General features: G+C 42.2%; 5 protein-coding genes across 5 annotated transcripts; 2 read left to right on the forward strand and 3 right to left on the reverse strand.

Moving 5' to 3' along the window:
• Positions 1 to 4,200: 4,200 nt before the first annotated feature.
• Positions 4,201 to 5,103, forward strand: GCN4 (amino acid starvation-responsive transcription factor GCN4; the record flags this gene model as incomplete). Its single annotated transcript, XM_018880135.1, has 1 exon — positions 4,201 to 5,103. The coding sequence occupies one exon, from the start codon at positions 4,201 to 4,203 to the stop codon at positions 5,101 to 5,103; it is 903 nt and encodes a 300-aa protein (XP_018737984.1).
• Positions 5,104 to 5,414: 311 nt separating this feature from the next.
• On the reverse strand, positions 5,415 to 7,292 carry AWJ20_3136 (uncharacterized protein; the record flags this gene model as incomplete). Its single annotated transcript, XM_018880136.1, has 1 exon — positions 5,415 to 7,292. The coding sequence occupies one exon, from the start codon at positions 7,290 to 7,292 to the stop codon at positions 5,415 to 5,417; it is 1,878 nt and encodes a 625-aa protein (XP_018737985.1).
• A 735-nt stretch (positions 7,293 to 8,027) lies between these two features.
• Positions 8,028 to 8,309, reverse strand: CYB5 (Cyb5p; the record flags this gene model as incomplete). The annotated part of the gene is made up of 1 exon (XM_018880137.1): positions 8,028 to 8,309. The coding sequence occupies one exon, from the start codon at positions 8,307 to 8,309 to the stop codon at positions 8,028 to 8,030; it is 282 nt and encodes a 93-aa protein (XP_018737986.1).
• Positions 8,310 to 11,569: 3,260 nt separating this feature from the next.
• Positions 11,570 to 12,613, forward strand: CKA2 (casein kinase 2 catalytic subunit CKA2; the record flags this gene model as incomplete). Its single annotated transcript, XM_018880138.1, has 1 exon — positions 11,570 to 12,613. The coding sequence occupies one exon, from the start codon at positions 11,570 to 11,572 to the stop codon at positions 12,611 to 12,613; it is 1,044 nt and encodes a 347-aa protein (XP_018737987.1).
• A 347-nt stretch (positions 12,614 to 12,960) lies between these two features.
• On the reverse strand, positions 12,961 to 17,802 carry CYR1 (adenylate cyclase; the record flags this gene model as incomplete). Its single annotated transcript, XM_018880139.1, has 1 exon — positions 12,961 to 17,802. The coding sequence occupies one exon, from the start codon at positions 17,800 to 17,802 to the stop codon at positions 12,961 to 12,963; it is 4,842 nt and encodes a 1,613-aa protein (XP_018737988.1).
• Between the last annotated feature and the right edge of the window lie 1,321 nt (positions 17,803 to 19,123).

The following is a 19,123-nucleotide window of genomic DNA, read 5'->3' on the forward strand; positions in this document are numbered from 1 at the left end:
GTTGTCTAGAAAGTAAATTGACGGTATTCCTTAGTCTATCTGGCTTAGGACAGTCAGTAAACTTCAGCCCTCGACTTTCAGGATACATGGTTAGTCCATGAAGACATTTGTAATCGACACTCCAAGAAGAGTCGGGTAGGACGTCTGCAGCCACAGTTTGCTCTGAAGTCTTGGTAGTCGCAAAGCTTGTAGTTAATAGAGTGTCGTCAGTAAGTGCCACCATTGAAGAATTTGATGATATCAAAGTAGGTGCTGCCCGTCCGTAGGAACTAGCCTGACTGGTGATAGGGCTCGTGGTACTATTATTATTAGTACTCATAGTTTGGCTATTGTGAGGATGGAGAGAAAAGCTTGAATTGCTTGTAGCAGTCGAAGTAACAGGGCTGATCAACAAGTTGGTACTGCCGATACTATTTGTAGTAACTGGACAAGACTTATTGGTGAAAAGCTTGCTTAACGTCGAAGGACGAGGAGATGACTGTGATAATAACGAAGTGCTCTTTTTGTCGAAAGCCTTGTCAATAGAATGGGAACGTTCCAGTTGATGGTCATCCATAAAGTTCAATGGAGTATAAAGCACAGGATCCATTGAAGGGTACCTTGGTTGAGCCATGGGAATAGCAGTTCTAAAACAGAACCTGAAAGTAAATGCAAAAAGAAGTTAAGGCCAATAGGCTATTAGTTGAAAATTAAGGGAGTAGGTTGTAAAGAGATTATGATCAGGGAAACTAACAGGTAAACCCGTACACAATATCCCAGTTAAATGGCTTTGTGGTTCTACTCTCTAATGCAAAATGATTTGATTTGTTGAATTGAAGTAAGGAATGAGCCACTGACAAGGTAAACTCTCTCACTGATGAAATAAAAATCGGGGAAGGTTGTTTCAATGTTATAAAACAAACATATTTAACTGATGTTATGCAATTGTTCCCAAATAATAAAAAAAAATGAATAAACCACTAAATGAATTGGATAGTTAGAAATGTTTGGATGTTCAATATGCCTGTTGAACTCCACCGTTGGTTTAGATGCACTCTGTAACCGTACTGTTGGTATTAGCTCGGGAATAAGATAAGTTAAACCTGAACTGAAAAATTTATGAAATGAAATCAAAGCAAGAAATACCTGATGGCAGCTCAAGCTAGCTTTTCCCGCTATTAGACGTGACTTCGGCGTCTCTGGAACTTCACCAACCGAAGTTGTAATGTGGTTTTCGTTATTGGTAGTTTGCTGGCTGTTATGGCCTGCGACTGCTCTCCTTATTATAGGCCCTACTATTGGCAAAGATTTTTCCTGTTCCTCCGTTACAGCTGAATTAGGCCAGCGTCGATCGTGCAACCGAGTATAAATCAGGTACGGCGTTACAACGGTTTAGGATTTACCCTGTATTTTCCACTGTAAATAAACAGATAGCCATAGAAATAATCTCTTAGGCCATAACTCCCAACTGCACCAGGTGCCCTAGCTGCCGTCCTGATCAAGCCAGTCGACAGTAACTTTGTGTCCAGTTACCTAGCTAGGTAGCCTGTATTGCATGTGCGACATCTCTGTGCCCAGTAGGTGAGCAACCAAAAAAAACTTCACTGAAAACCTCAGGGATATAATTTCCCAAATTGGTCAAAATGATTATATTCAGCAGTTAAAGTCCCCCTGGCTTTCTCTCTGCACCACGGCGGCGTCCGTCGCTCATGAACGTGTATGTCCATAGCGCCCGATGTCAGATTCAGCCCTATCAAAAATACCCATGAAATTATCTGCTGGTACCAGAGAGATCTAATTTAGCAGAATATAAATATCTAGGGCTAATGAGATCGGTCATAATTTTTTTTGCATCGTTAGGCGCCGTTAGCAGTAGTCTAAAATAATATATCTGTAATATATCGCTTTAGTTTCGATTAGATGAGATGGTATGCAATGAAGCCGAGCCACGCTCAAAGTTACCCTGCTGTAACATTTCGAATTTTTCCACTGTTGCCTACGAGCACCAGTTCCCATTGCTCATAGATGTTTATATGCTGTTTATATGTTTGTTATGTCGTCCACGTTTATGCTGTGCATTCCATAGCCTCACAGGCTATGAACTTGTTTCATAACAAAAGAGCAATAACAACCCTAGAGTATAGAGACCACAAATATGTTGCAAACTTAGTATTCCAGGCGTGAATATTTTTTCCAGAGGATAATAATTCTGGCCAAAAATGTTAGCTCCTGGTCAAACAAAAAAACCCTTGCTCCCAATTCACTATAGTTTATTTATTGGAACCACAGATCAAACGACTCGAGCGGAGCGAGAGGAGCAACGGGGTCTGGGGCAGAGCCCCAGCCGCCGGAGGCGTTCTTTTTACACCCGGGATTAACAAGCCAATTACAATTGTGAAACAAAATCAAGAAAATTTCAGCAACAAAATTGGAGGGTGATTTTTAGCGAGCGTCAAAATGGCTGTTATAACCGACCCAATTCTGGATAATTCAGCTGTGCCAAGAACAATTGCACCATCAAGTGTAACTGCTACTTGTTAGTATCTGTCGTAGGAGACCATGTCACACAGAAGGAGGATTGGGGGGGTACAGTAATAGCTGAAAAATCGTGCATTATCCAGGCATATGTTTACTGCCTGATTGATCCACCGACATCCTCCTATTCGGCGGATAAAGTACGGTCAAGTAAGCGGGGTACAGATTTAGGCTAGAATGATCTGATCTGACCTAAAATAAAAAAAATTTTTTATGCTAGGCCCAGGCTAGCAATGCATCGAGCAGCCACCGCCGATACCGGCAGCCACTCCAGTGGATAGTGGGCGCCTTTAATGGTTCATATTCTTGCTTTATATTAGGTTCGCGGCTGTGGCTATCTAATATAACTAACCTACGGTACAATAGGAACTTATAAAAGTGATTGATGGTGATAGCGAGTGCTGAAGGCTTGAAGATCTGGGACATCCAATTTTTTTTGAAAGAAGAATTGTTCGGTGATGCATCCCAATTCCAGGTTCCGATGGGTGCCTTCATTTTCTAGTACCATTTGGCCCCAGATCGAAAGAATAAATTTAAGTTTTGCATGGAGTTTGAGGAGTTGACGGATAGTCCGCCCCGCCCCGCCCCGCGACTCCCAAGGGGCCTGAATGCATGCCGACTCGTCAACTATATAGACGCCACACCCTAACCTACCAAGCTGAACAGAGTAATGCAGTAACAGCTCTATTGAGTCATCTCTTTGACTAATATTCTGTGTTGGAAGTGGACATTTAGTATTTTGTGAATAATTTATTTACCTTGAGAATTCTATATTTAAAAACATAATTATTAACATCTTTCTGGCCAACAGAGGAGTGAAAAAAATCAGATGTCACATCTTAAACTTTTACCAGTTGTGGTAACATTTTGTTTTGGTCCCGACTGAAACCTGGAACAGTGGCCGGTACCGGCGGATAGCCACAGACGATCTTGAATCTCCATCATGCACAGGAGGATATCGCTAGCCAATCAACAGATTTCAGGATCCTTTGCATCTGCCTATTTCGGGTAAAGTATCCAATTTACCATGTGTAGATTTGCATGTCGTAGTGGTTAGGGCCGTAACCTCGTACTATGGGTTTGGGAACTAGGTTAATTGAAAACTATGACTCAAAGTTATATAAACCCAGCTACGATCCGATAAAGTGAGGATCTTTTTTTTTCTTTCTTAAACACAAACATTTTATTTTCCATTTTAGACATTTTTTGAGTAATTAGTAGTATCAAAAATGTCGTTTTAAATCCCCAATATGTCACGCGAATAACATCAACACGTAAAGAATCAACAAATATTAAAACGTGTTAAAAAACAAAACGATTAAAAAAAGTCGTAAATTAAACAACAATTAAGGATTAAAATTATAAAATAATAAAGTCAACAGGATTTATCCCCCCAGACTTTATCAACATACAACCATCAAAATGAGGTCCCTACAGTCGTGTCCCGCCTGCTTACAACCTGAAAGTATTAGATAAATATCAGAATCACAACAATTGAGATTATCATCCAATAATTGGTCAATTCCGAATTATTTCGTTTATTAATTTGTTTTCATTAGAACTACCGCAACCGCTACTACCGCTACCGCTAATTCCACTACCACATCTGCTTCCGCATCGTCGTCGCCTGATTTAGAAAGAATCTTGCAAGTGTTTGATATTATTTCATCATCATCATCATCAATCATGGTCCTTGCTAATACCGAATCTGGTGTTTCTTCTTCCTTCCCCTCTGAGAGACCTTACTTCTCCAAGCTTGAGTCTGTATTTGAAAAATACTCTGCCTCTCAAGCAGCAGTCCAGGACATCTGGTCTGTGGGGTTGAATTCTAGTCCATCTCTCGAGGAGGATCAATCCTTTGCTGTTATTGATAACTATAGCACTGGTCGATCTTCATCTTACATCGATCCATTGGATATTTTGGATAACAGCCCTGCTACTTCGGTTGCTACTATTTCGCCCCGTGAGCTTTCTGTTTCATCTGCCTCTGGCTTAGAACATTCTCCCCTCTTTGATGACATCGATTTGGGTGATTCCAACTCTTGGGAGTCTTTGTTTAATGACGATAGCAATTCAATTTCTAGAGAATCTGGCTCTGTTGCTTCCTCTATTGCTCGTCCTACAATGGCACCCAAAGTTCAAGCCTCAATTGCTCCATCCCAGAGCCCAAGTCCTTCTTTGATGTCCACTCCTCTTGTTAAGGCTGAGCCTATCAGTCCTATTGTGGGCTCTGTTTCTCTTGACAGTGGAAGATCATTTTCTGTTTCCTCAGCTTCTTCTGCCTCTAACAAGCGTAAGCGCTCAGAGCTTTCTGTTGATTTAGAGATGGAAAAGAAGGATGCTCTGGGTATCATTGCTTACAACCGTAAGCCCCGTTCCACTCCTCTTCAACCAGTTATTGTCGACGATGAGAGCGACTGCACTGCTGTTAAGCGTGCCCGTAACACTGAGGCTGCCCGACGTTCGCGTGCTCGTAAGATGGAGCGTATGTCTCAGCTCGAAGAGCGTGTTGACCAGCTCGTTGCCAGAAATTCTGAGCTCGAGGCTGAAATTGCTCGTCTTCGTGAGCTGTGTCCTAAGGACGCCTAAAAAGTTTTTGTTTCTTGGTTTAATATTTTTAATTTATAATTTTGTTTAGGGTAATAATAATAAGTCGAATAAAGCACCATAACTATATATCTGGTTTGGTATCTTCAGTCTCACTGAGGGGGCTTGAATGGGATCTGATAATCTGGATAAGCAGTTCAATAGTAAACCTATTAATTTACTACATTAAATAAAAGAAACCACTGGTTCTGTTAACCGTGTGGAACGTGAAGTTCCTCATAAAGAGCCCAGTTCAACGCAGTCAGGATAAGCAGTTTAGTCGTTAATCTATTAATTGACTATATTAAATAAAATTAGAAACCGTCAGTTCCGTTAAATCCCGTGAAACCTGAGACGAGGAACTTCTTGTAGTAGGGCTTCTTAGAAATGGTATTGGCCCAATTCCATGCAGAAGTCAAACGGCCATCTATACAGGAACCAGCATCGTAAAAGTTGTCAGCGCCTGAACCGTCAAAGGCGTGGCGGAAAAAGTCACACAAAATAGTGGTTTTAAGATCTTCGACACTACCGAATTGCGACGAGATCCATTCATGTACGTAGGGATCACGGGCAATACGGTCCATGTTGCTGACAGCAATGAATACTGGTGTGAGAATCCGTGGTACTTGGAGATACTTGTCCAGGAAAAATAGAGCATTAGGGACAGTATGATCACCGAGATGGACGACACTGGATCCAATCCACTGACCAGTACGCTCTTGACTGCGGCGAATAATGTTATGCATAGCTCGACTAACTTGAGGACATGGCTTGATTCTATTTAAACCTTGTCCGGTATCAGCCAGTCTGTATCTGTTGTTTTCACTCAGCAGGTCATTATCGGCGAGGGTCCATAACATGAACATGTCACGCATAATTTGAGACCACAAGGTCAGGGATTGATGGACATAGTGATATTGACGTTCGTGGTTGTGACTGAGACGAGCTCCATCTTTACCATAGGAGATTCCAAGTGAAAATTGTTTATGGATTTGGTTGGCATCAAAACGCTCAGTTAGCATCTTAATCATTTGCTCCACTGGATATCTATTGGCACGTAAATAGGCATGATAGTCACCAATCGAATAAAGACACTGTCTAATATCCTCTTTCGTTAGACTGGTTCCAGCAGAGTATTTTCTGGCCAACACTTCAATCGCCTTTTCTTTACGTCTAATATCAGCTTGAATATTGGCACGGGACTTATTGTCAGGATTGATTTCTACAGTAGCCTGTAAAACCAGTTCATCGTCTAACATGGACAATCCTCCTTTATGATGAAGATAGCCAAATACTGTCTTAAGTGGCTTATAAAGATCAAACTCCATGGAATCTTTCACTTCAGGTAGTCGGGAATCCATGATCATGTACATGAGTTTTCCAAACGAATCTCGCATCTTTTCGGGATTCATGATTTTGTACCTACGACCAATTTCAAATACATCTTGAAACCATTCGGCATTCTCGGAAAACTCCTTGTCTTCAAATAGCGATTGACCAGCTTGCATGTTGGTGGCTACAACCAGTCCTGCTAAAATCGAACACATTTCCTTTAACTGGGCAATCATTCGTTTCGCCTTTGAAGAATACAGAAGAATATCAACCTTATCAGTATACTCAGAAACATTGAGCGCAGCTTCCAAGAGCCGTAGAAGCTTACGTTCTTCGCTATTCAATCTCATGGGAATATATTTCGAGTGCTCCTTGATCTTAAGTAGTAAGTCTGCTGATGTGATAGGGCGATCCGAGTCTCCTCTGGACGAAGCGATATTACCCTTGGCTTCGTGGATAGATGCGCTAAGAGACTCTTCGTCGTCCTCTTCTTCCTCCTTTTCTTCACTAGTCTCCTCTTTGCCATTGATCTCAGTGGCTTGCACTTTGCCGACTCCGTTGGCACTACCTTTTACCGAGTCTTTGTTAAAGGGGACGATTTTATGGCTCTTTCTATTACCAGTTCTGTGTAAATATCCAAAACAAACACTACAAAAATCTTCCGAACAAACGGTACAAGAAAGCTCTGCTGGCTGATCTCCACACTCGACGCAGAGACCCTCTGCTACCGGACTTGGCACCGTCTCCCAATCTTCTTCGCCTTCTCCATTGGTATTATTAGTACCGTTTTCTTCATTGTCCTCCATCATTGCGTCCTCATCGGCCGCTAGAAGCTCTTTTAATGGTCGTTTGATAGACATGTTTGCTGATTATTAATGTCCTCTTTCCAGATGTCTATTACTTTATATGTATGTATAAGTTCCGAATCTATATTTATTTACTTCACCATGCTTCTCCTCGAATCTTTTTTTTTTCTCGATAGCATTGGGCAAGGGTTTACTCACCCCTGCCGCCAGCATCAGATCAGTGAGATAATCTGCCCATGGCGCGACTAAGAAAGACTACAGTATTCCAAAAATTCCTACTAAATAAATTATGACATGTAAATTTAAGATTTACCGAATAAATTCGCTGATAAGTAGTATAGACAGGTGACAAGTCATCGAACTGGGGTTATACTCAACAAGATTTCACAAAGCCATCCCCTCCCCACCCCTACATAAATACAGTTTATAGCCACGTCCGAGCCTATCAGAACCGCGGCATATCTAATCAAAAGATCACCAGCCCCTGGCCATCTATTAAAATTAATCATTAATTAATAGTAAATTTAAAGAACTTGGGTGTAGTAGTAGGCACCAGCAGCTACAAGGATGGCCAAAATGATGTATAAAAGAGAGCCAGGGCCAGAGTCTTCCATTCTGTCGAGGTTTTCAGCGACACCGAGCTTTTTACTGGTGATAGTGACTTCCTGTGATGTGTTAGTATAACCATCCACTTAAAAAAACCAACCCTCTATGATCTCAAACGATAAAAATACTTATTGTGATATTTAACATTTAAGATATCACAGATCAGGTACCGAGGATTCAAGATCATAACAGGCCATATCGATAGAAACTTACACTTGGGTCGGCGTCTCCGACAAACAATCTTTCAAGGATCTCAACAGCATCCTCAGAGTGACCAACATCCTCGAACTCACGAGTACAGTCCTTACCAGCGACATCGCTGATGACTTCTTCACCACCAGGGTGCTCATCAACGAACTTAGAAACATCATAGACCTTTCCATTGATGACAACCCACATGTCATCTTGTTTGGTATGCTTAGATACCTCGGCGAGAGAAATATATTGTTCCTTGGTCTCAGACATTGTGAATATTATTTATAAAATGATTTTTCCTGTTGAATGTGGTTGTAGAGTATTTTAATGAACTTCTGGTCTAGTCAAAACCTGTTTTCTATCAAGATATTAACTATGATGGTCGGTTGATGTTAGGTGCGTCTGCCGAACCGCCTGGTAAATATATACTGTGGTGCATCTACCGCCGTGCAAAATTTACTCCTGTGAAACGAACTACACGACCTAGTACCGCGTTGGGGTCAATTTTCATCTGAAAAAAGTTCTCCCAACCGCATCCACCCTAAACCACAACAGACATAATCTCTCCGTATTTGCAGCGGAGCGGAGAGTAGTTAGCTTTTTGGTCTGGTCTTAAATTCCGCCCTCGTAACTTCCGTCTTGCTACTAGAATATTAGCTAAGAGCCACGTAATTTGCGGGGTTCGAGGTTGTGTAGGTTTCTGTAATTCTCGGGGTAGAATTCTCCCAGGAGCCGTGGTTCGTATGTCCCAGTCAATATAAAACCGTCTCGCAACCCTTTTTCTGATCGTATTACTTTGCTCTTGATTAACAGAGTTTACATAGTTTTAACATAGTACATCGGACAGTTGTAGTTGTTTACAGTTGTTTACAGGGCCGAGGCTTTTTAAGATCAACATGCCGCTCCAACCCTATCATGACCGGTCCGTTCTTAGCATGTGAAGGGCTGTTAGTTACAAATAAGAGCTGGTTTGTTACTAACACACACCCCACTGTAACCGATTAGCGTGTCTTTAGCTGCTGCGGGACCAGTCCAGACCCTGCTGTGGTCTGTTGTTCTGGCAGAGCCTTGAAATACGACTGAAAGGTTACGGATTTCCGCAATGCACTGATCTGGATACTCTCGTCAGGACGCGGTAAATCGGCGACGGAATATAAATTTCAGAAATCCGCCCTTGGACTTCGAGTCATGGTTGTCATGCCTCCGGCGGCTGGGGCTTTGCCCCAGACCCCATGGCTCCTGCTTCGCAGGAGACTGTCTGGGTGGTAGTGAGTACAGTAGTGAGTACCAGAAGGTTACTGAGTTGAATAAAATAAAATAGATTACATGCAGAGTGGCTGTTAGTAGCCAATAAATATAGTTAGGAGCTGATCCACTTTATCCTGGACTTCCGAGAGTTCGCTAGACTCGTCGGCTTTGCAACGGTCTGTCTCGGACACAGATGATGGAGTGATAGGTTTGATGTCAGCAAGTGGTAGTCGTAGTCCTGATGATGCTGTCGTAGAAGGAGTTGTTGCTAAAGAGGATGCGCTGAACCGCTTCCGCAATGCAAAACAAGCAGCTTTGTATGTTTGGGTGTAAAGCTGGTGAAACTCGGGGTGGTTTTCTTTCGTGATTGCTCGCAAACGGAGTTCGGCCATAACTACTCGTTGTACTAACGAACGAATACGCCTTTCTTCTGGCGACTCGGTACTGTTGGAACTGGATGGCTTGTATATGCTATCATGATGAATGGTTGAAGTCGACTTTCTGGCCACTGCCATCTGAAACGGTGTTGAGCTTCGTGGCTTTATTGGTTTGTCTAGAGGATCAACTGATGTTGGTGTAACTCGTATTAATCTTGGAGACGAATTGTTAACGGACAATTTTGATTTTGTCAGGCCGGATAGGTGAGTGACTGGTAAGAACCGAGCACAGTCCTCAGGCTCTCGCTTTACCCTTGTGATATTCGCTGGAGTGTAGCTTGAGTCGACTGAGATTGGTGAAGCACATACTATCGGCTGATAATGTATGGGATTTAAAGATGCATCAGGTGGTGAAGATGAAGAGAGTCCCTGCTCCGCCGTTTGAGTAGGGACCCATTCTATAAAAAATAATAAATATTGCGGTAACCCGCGTGAAGAGCTTGATGATGATGAAGATGACGATGATGATGTTATAGATGTTTTTTTGGATTTAATTGACGAGGCTGCCAAAGAAGCTGACGATGTATGTTGTAATGATGGTCCTGTAGAATGACGACTGTCGTCATGAATCACCAGCTCTGTTAGTAAACCCAGATTACCCATTACAGCTCCATCTACGGGAAAAAGCGAGGAACAATTGACCAGTGCTTGGAAGAATTGTTTTGTGACTTCTGATTCCGAGAAGACGCGTAGAATACCGCCTGAAACGAGCCAAAGGGGAAGCTTGGACGGATCAATGTACCCAACACTACTGAGATGCTTAATTTTTGATCCAGATTTTGATAACATATGTCTATGACTAGTCCAGAGTTCAATCTGATCTAAGATCGTGTGATCTGTCTTGATCAAAGGGCATTGAAGTGTCGCTTTGTGTTCTATGTTTCCATTCCAAACCTTGACATGAGGAGTACTTTGAACTAGACCTGGTTTTAACAAGCTAGAGGATACAGAGCCCTTACTCTGTCCAGCATTGTCAGTTGAACAGGGCCCAGGTGTGGCTCCTGTTACTGGACCCATTTCCATCTGTGCCATAGGTGCACTCGCGGTTATCGCTGTCATTATCACGATTACGACATAGGTTCAAATGTATCTCTGTATTGTGACTTCTTAATACAAATCAGATAAAATTGTCAACATTCTCTAATGACTAGTCAATTGACGATTAACGCTCTGGACAAAATATTCTGTGTTTATGTTTCAAATTCGATGGATCACAAATCAAATATAAATAATGAAATATATTTGTTATACGCGTTTGGAAGCAAATATGGCAAGATGTACGCCGATCTACTTTTTAGCGGAAATGATAAGAGTCCAAAAGAACAGACTTCGTTCACTTACTCTCATAAAAAAGTAAACTTAATTTTTAATATCACCTTCAGGGGTCCCCAGTTTGAATTAGAAGTCACTGGAATTCCTCAATTAAAAATAGGAATTGCAACTTCTCAGTTGGTCATTAACTGATCTATAGACTGGCGCGCCGGTTCGGACTAGGTGCTGCATATGCGGCGCTATCTGGCGGCGACTCATTTTATGAGGAATTTGGGTTTTTTGCATTACTCTGCTACAATACCTGATCAGAAGGGCAGTGGGTTCAGTAGACATAGAAAGACCCGACTGTTGAGACTAGGTTTGGTAAACTGGACGGGAAGGGAATACAGGTCGTGGATTCTTTGGAAACTTACCATTTATTTGTTTAGACAAAAGAATCAAAAATCGATATTATCGAGATAGAGTGTTATACAAGTACAGGAAGAGAGCGAGAGGTAAGCTCATTCGTTTTTTTGCAACAAAGAAAAGATTCAAGACGAAGATAAAAGAAGTGGAAATCATCAATAAGTAAAAATGTCGAAAGCTAAGCCATCAGTTTCTCGCGTTTACGCAGATTATAACCAGCGAATGCCAAACTCATACTGGGATTATGATAATGTATCGATCCTTTGGGGCACCTTACAAAATTATGAAATTGTTCGTAAAATCGGTCGTGGAAAGTACTCAGAAGCCTTTGAAGGTATCAATCTTGCTAATAATGGAAAGTGTGTTATCAAGGTACTCAAGCCTGTCAAAAAGAAGAAGATCAAGAGAGAAATCAAGATTCTTCAGAACCTGGCTGGCGGCGAAAACATTGTCATGTTGCTAGATGTTGTGCGTGATCCATTGTCCAAAACCCCCTCGTTGATTTTTGAATATGTCAACAATACGGATTTCCGTATCTTGTATCCCAAACTTACCGACTTTGATATTCGTTACTACATTTTTGAACTGCTAAAGGCTCTTGATTACTCTCACTCAAAAGGAATCATGCATAGAGATGTCAAGCCTCACAATGTCATGATTGATCATGAGAAGAGACAGCTAAGACTTATTGACTGGGGTCTTGCCGAGTTCTACCACCCTGGTACTGAATATAATGTGCGTGTAGCCTCGCGATGCTTCAAGGGTCCTGAGCTTCTTGTCGATTTGCAGATGTACGACTATTCACTTGATATGTGGTCTCTTGGTGCTATGTTTGCATCTATGATTTTCAAGAAAGATCCTTTTTTCCATGGCAGCTCCAACTCGGACCAATTGGTGAAGATTGCAAAGGTCCTTGGTACTGATGAACTTTATCAATACCTTTATAAATATCACCTGACCCTTGACAGTCAATATGATAAGATCCTTGGCTCCTATCCCAGGAGGCCATGGTCCCGATTTGTCAACTCTGAAAACTCGCATCTGGTATCTGAAGAGGCTATTGACTTCGTCGATAAACTGCTTCGTTACGACCACCAGGATCGATTAACTGCTAAAGAGGCTATGGCACACGCATACTTTGAACCTGTTCGTGCTGCTGCCGCTGCAGCAGCTGCTGCTTCTGGTGGATCAGTGGTGGCAGGAAATAAGTAATGAGATGGTATACAACGAGTATGAAAAAAGATAATATTGTATTTATTTATCTCTATTAGCAAGTGTCCTGTCTTGGTTCTGATTTTGTTTGTTTGCATTAATTTTTCCTGTTTGTAGTTGTTTTTGTATTTGTTTATCTTACGTATCTAATAATTTGGCGTTCCAACAAATGGTTTTAAAAAATCTTGGTGACTTCTCTTGTGACCAAGAGCCTGCCTTATATGAGGGAAACAAGAAACATCGTGTATGCTTAGGAGCAGTGCCTATCAAAACACAGGTGCGGGGCGGGCGCCTAAAATAATAGAACGAATTGTCATGAAAATAAATAAATTTATATAGTTAAATAGCTAACCAGATGAGGTCGGGTTTGGACTGTCTAGTTTGATTCGATTTTCCACAACAAGAATCGACATCTTCTTCAGGATATCTGCCAACTCCGACAAAGTATCAGTTGGTCCTTCCGAAGCATAGTGATGTCGTATGTTGTTTGATGCAGCACGGATATATAATGTCGACAGAGCGTTTTCGATTCTTGTTACGAGCTGCTCGAAAAACAGAATGTAATCATAATCAGTATTAGGTACCACGGCCATGACATTGGCATTAGTCTTCCTGTCATAATCGGAAAATGCAGTCATGTCAATAGCAGGCATGTTGAGCTGCGAGCATACTTTTTCCAATCTATTGGAAACTGACCGCAATCGCTGTAGGAGGTCCATTGTGAGCCCTCCAGCACGCACTGCACCGTGTCCTAAAGGATGTGATGGTCTCTTGGGTTGTCTCATATCCGGCTTCCCGTCACCACCCATTACACCGCCAAAACTAGTCGTCTGTTGCTTGATTTGCTCTGGAGTACGGTTTTGTTCATGATGCTCAAGACGGCCTCGAAGACTCTTAGGGTATATGACTGAGATAGATTCAGGATTTTCTAGACCCTTTAATTTCATTTCTCCAAGATCTTGCACGATGTATCCTAATTGATGCAGCATTTTCATGTTACGATCCATTGATTCGCCTAAAGCCTCATCTCCATATGCTTCCGGCAAACTTGTTCCTTCAAGAACACGCTTGTGTGCCTTATCCAGACGTTTAATTTCAGATAGGAAGTCTGAAGAAAGAGTAATTTGACCACCATCGGCAACAGCACTAATACGAGCTGTTCGGTTCACCATGGGGCCAAAATAGTCCATTCTCTTAGTAATGACATCTGTCTCACATACTGGTCTACCCCAGTGGATACCCATTCTTACTGACAGACCACGGAAGATAAGTACATCGTTGGAATCAGTCACTGGTCCTCCTTCTTTAGACTCCACTATCTCTGCAGGCCAATCTGCCACTAGTAATTGCGATTGTACACTGAAACACCATAGAAGAGCTGAAGTAGGCGTAGGGAACGAAACTATAAACGCATCACCTTCAGTCTTAACTTCGTATCCACCCATAATACGAATATTTCTTCTCATTATAGCATTATGAGTTTTGATGGCTGATCTCATTGCAACAGGGTATGTTTCCCATAAAAGTGTGGAGTTCTTGATATCAGTGAATACCATTGCAACATCACCCACTGGAGGCTCTACTTCACCACCAAGTCTAGCCAAGGACGAATCTTCCGGTAACAATGACTTGTCACGTCGTTTCTTCAACGAAGGGAACAATTCTTCTTCGGCACCAGCTAAAGAGCCGAGATGATTTATGTTACCTCCTGTTGAGCCCTTGTACTTGGCCTTTCTACGGAATCCACCAACTGCAATAACCATCACCATAATCTTGTCGTTACAACCATAGGCAATGGCAAAGTCACGTAGTTTCTGTGCAGCCAACATAGGATCGTCGATTTCGGTTCTCGCCAAATCAACTGCCATTTCGTATGTCACATATTCCCAAAGTTGCTTACTAGCGAGAATCAAGAAGTCGTCCGCATCAGTAAGATCATACTCAGCAATAGATGGAGCTGCGTGAATATGCGGGATGAGATTGTAGAATCCAATTGCTCGTGACACATCAAGGACATTATCCAACCGTCCATCACTAGATACAATACCAGCTCCTTCTCTTATTCTTTCTAGCTCTTCCTTGGATGTAGGATCGTGGCGAGTGGTAAGAACTGTATAATCTCCATTACCCTTTGACAATAATGCCATAGTGTCTCCTACGTTTGCAACAAACATACGATTGTCGTTGATGTAGACAATAGTGGCACATGATCCAGTAGATCGGTCATCGGGATCAAGATTAGCAGCAGTTGAACTTCTGTGGGCTATAAATGTACGAGCAATCTCTTCTGATGGTAGCATAGTAGTATTACCGATCTCCTTATTAGTTGACAAGAATGCTCTACGCAAAGCATCTGAAACACTTTCTCCTTCGCGGAGCTTAGACAGCTCATCATCAAAGATATTTCCAAAAGTTTCTTGGATAAGTTTACTAACCTTGTTTCCTCCCTCACGGTTCTTATTTCTACCGTCAAAGAGACCAATGATAGCTTCCTTCTCATTACCTCTGAACCTTTCGATGACCAAATCCATCGTTGATAGATTATCATGAGCTCCTAGAGAGTCGGCCATACCATAACTCATTGACAATATATCGGAACCATATGTACGGACACGGCAGTTTTCAGTCTGATCAGGTACAGACGGTGTCATCAGTGTCACGTCCATAAGTCCCAAAACTCGCAAATTAGTCAGGACGGTAAAGTCACTCAAGTTCCTTTGGTTATCTTCTCCTCGAGAGTGTGAAGTGGCTCCATGCATATTTTTGATCTCCAAACGACGATTTCCTGAAAAGTTAAGATACTTCAGCTCCCGATTCCAGTTCCAATTCCAATCATAAGGCCAATTGTTGATATTATATCTAAGATTATTAGAACCGACATCGAAGACTTGCAAATGAGAGATCTTACCCACTTCTGCGGGTAACGAGTGGAGCTTATTGGAGTTAACATAGAAAACTCGTAACGTCTTTGTATTTTGAAAGTCGTCTGCTGGCAAACTGCTAAGGTTGTTACCAGATAAGTAAAGTTCTCTCAGTCGTGTCAACCTTCCTAGAGCTCCATATGGAATATCAACAAGTTCGTTGTAAGACAGATTCAAAACCTGCAATTCACTGAGCAATGACAACTCTTGATAACAGTCATCATTGAAACGATTGTCAGCAGCACGCAGAATCGATAAACTGTGTGACAAACATGGTCTACCTCTGGGAGAAGCCGAAACGTCATTAGTGGTGGTTGAATCACTCTCGTCGTATGAAGGAATAGGCTGTAAAGGAGGGTAGATGGAGATTCTTCTAGAACTACCGTCTTTTGGAGACGGAATAGATTGAACCGACATTACAGAAGGTCTTCGATCATCCACAGTGCGCAACTCATAGGAATCACTGAATTCTTCGCGATTGGCCACTGACGCAGTGAGTGATTTATACAGAGGAGCCATAGAGTCGGCACTACCAATACTTCCAATATGGAAGTTGGGCTTTGGGAATGAGTCTAGCAAGTTGGATGAAATATTCAACACCATCAATGAAGACAAATTCCAGAGTTCTTCTGGTAAACTCTTCAAGTTGTTACTATGAAGATCCAACGTTCGGAGCTCTTTCAGGTTGCCAATTTCTGGTGGAAGACTCGACAACTCATTAGCCACTATACTCAGATACAGTAGCTTTTTCAAAGAGCCGATTCCTGGTGGAAGAGTAACCAAATGGTTGCCATCCAGAACCAACCGTTCAATCATAGGAATCATCTTCAGAAAGTCGTCACTGAGGACAGTAAGTTTAGCCTTCCGTAGGTTTAACACCGTCAAACTATGCAATGGCTCTTTGAAAAAGATCTTAGTAATTGGATTCCTATCGAAGTAAAACATGCTCAGTCGGTGGAATGAATGCTGGAATGTATGAACTGAATTCTTGGAAACATAGAGCATAGACAGACGAGGCAACTCGCTAAGAATGTCGATATTCTGAAGTTTATTATAACGAACATCCAGATCCACTAATGAGACCAGGTTATTGAATGTTTTTGGCAACTCTTTGGACAAATAGTTATTCGTCATGCCGAGCTTTTCCAGTTGCTTCAATTGGCCGATTTCATCGGGAAGCTCTTCGATACGATTAAACGAAAAGTCCAACTCAATTAGAGACTCGATTCGACACAAGGCTGGATTGACATGAGTCAAATTATTTGACGACATGTTGAGCACTTTGAGTTGTTCAAGTTTGCTAATATTATCAGGGAGATTAGTCAAGCGATTACCTTGAAGATTTAATGATTGTAGGTGTTGCAGCTGTCCAAAGTCAATATTGTCCAAAGTAATGAGGAGATTATTAGACAAGTCCAGATGTGTCAGGGCAGCAGTTTTCAAGATATTAGCAGGGAATTGTAAACAGTGGTTGCTGATGAATTTGAGCTCCTTAAGTCTTGCGCATGCCTGGATGAAATCCAACGGCAAAATAATCGAGGGATTCTCACTTACATCTAATGACTCGATTTCCGAAGCCTTTTGAAAGATAACTATTGGAATAGTTTGGAGATGCATATCTCTCAAGGCCACGGTCGTGACGTCTCTTGCATATACACGATCATCCTTACCAAACTGCTTGAATGGAGTCTTGGAAAACTCAAATCGACATAAATAACTCAGATCCTCCCTACCAAGTTCCGCAATGCGATCTCTCTCCGTGTAGCCCATAAACTCTAGCAATATTTTCTGTAATAAGACCGGTCGTTCATTGGGCTGTAAAAGTCGTGTCAAACCGCCAGACCTGACTGACAATTTGTATCCTGCCACAGAGGGAAGGAAAAATTTCCTACCCAACATCTGGATTAACTCGGAGACAGTTGCATATAGAGGGCATGATACTGTACCAAAAGTGCCATCTTCTCTAAACACACGCAAAAAGAAATTGGTCTTCTTAGGCGCCGAAGCAATAGCATCTCCATTAGCCCACAAGGCATCTTCTGTCAAGGGTGTCTCCTTAGATACAGCCCAACTCTCAGGAGCAGCCCACTGGGTTTCTTCCACGGCCCTTTCAGTGGTTTCACCTTCGCCAGCTAGTGTGTCTTTAATGATTCCAGTCATTTCACCCAGATCGGTGTCAAGGTCAAACGTCAACTTGCTTTGATCGTCGTGATAATCAGTCAAATCCAAAGACTGTTCTCTCGATGAGCGATGCGAGAAAGTGCCCATTTTGGAGGGACGTTTTGAGTTTGGTGATAATGGCACTAAGTTATTGCCAGTACTTTTATGAAAACCGAATCCAAGACTATGCGAAGAAGCTTCGCGAGGCCGTGAGCTTCTAAATGGGCCCTTGCCATGGAAGATATCACCCTTTGAAGACCTATCGTGAGCAGTAGCAAGACTTGGTAATGTTGAAGTAGAATACCGTGTTCTTAGTAGTGACGATGGTTGGTCGCCATTTTTAGATTTTGATTGTTTAGGAGGTTTTTCTTGTTTTTCACCATCTCCATCACGTCGTGAATAAATTAGTTTTCCAAGGAATGTTTTTCTATGCTTTTTGGATTGTGATTTCTGAGTATCCGACGATGCAGAGGCAATCGATCCTGATCGACTTCCTGGTTCGCTTCCTGGATCATTCAAATCTACTTGTGAATCAATATACGATTTGGTATCGAATACTTGTTCCTGGAATTGTTAGTATCAGTTCTACCGCATCTTATTCTCTCTGCTGTTGATAGGGATATTACTTACCGGGTCTGGAAAGGTCACAGGTAGTGGTTTGTGTTCGTTGTCTCCATTCGCATTGTTATAATTACCTGATAGTGAGCCGTCAGTTGACAGGTCAGTGGTCTCAAAATCAAGCGGAGCTAATGAAGGTGCCAGTGATTGAGTCACAGAACCAGCTTTATCGGATTCTTGCCGCTTCCCATCACCTGGTATTGACAATCTTGATCCAGTAGAAGATCGAGTATTTACAGATGCGTAGCTTGGTCGCCTCGAGTCTGCCTGTTGCAATGGTTCAAGATGTGGATTCATTGGCTGAGGGGAGCTGTTGCTACCATATGATGAGGTTCTTACCACATACAAGCTATCATCACCGAAACGATTGGATCCTGCAATGGATGCCGAAGAGGGAACCATACCAGGCTGCATTGCTGTTAATCTCGGACTAGACTGAGTCGACTGTGATTGAGAGCTGGGCTCGACTAATGACGGCCTGCTCCCTGAATGCAGATGCACATGAGAAAGAGCGTTTCTCAGTCTGGGAATTGCTGAAAAAGTCCTCTTTTTCTCGCTGGGTGTTTGATTGCCTGGTGTGCTTAATAACCTTGGAGACCCTCTAGGTTCGAGATCATCATCCGTTCCATTTAACTCGGGCTCGGTACTTGACCTATTTATCTGCCAGTTTTGATCATTGCTTGAATTCGCATCAGAGGTCTGTTTCACAAACGGAGTATGAAACTCAGGCCTAGTATTTTGTTAGCACATCGCATCTCACATATCTAACGGTCCTAACAGACCATTGTCGGTTAAGTGTGTAGTAATACTT

Source organism: Sugiyamaella lignohabitans, chromosome B (assembly GCF_001640025.1).
Source record: "Sugiyamaella lignohabitans strain CBS 10342 chromosome B, complete sequence".
NCBI classification, from domain to species: domain Eukaryota; kingdom Fungi; phylum Ascomycota; class Dipodascomycetes; order Dipodascales; family Trichomonascaceae; genus Sugiyamaella; species Sugiyamaella lignohabitans.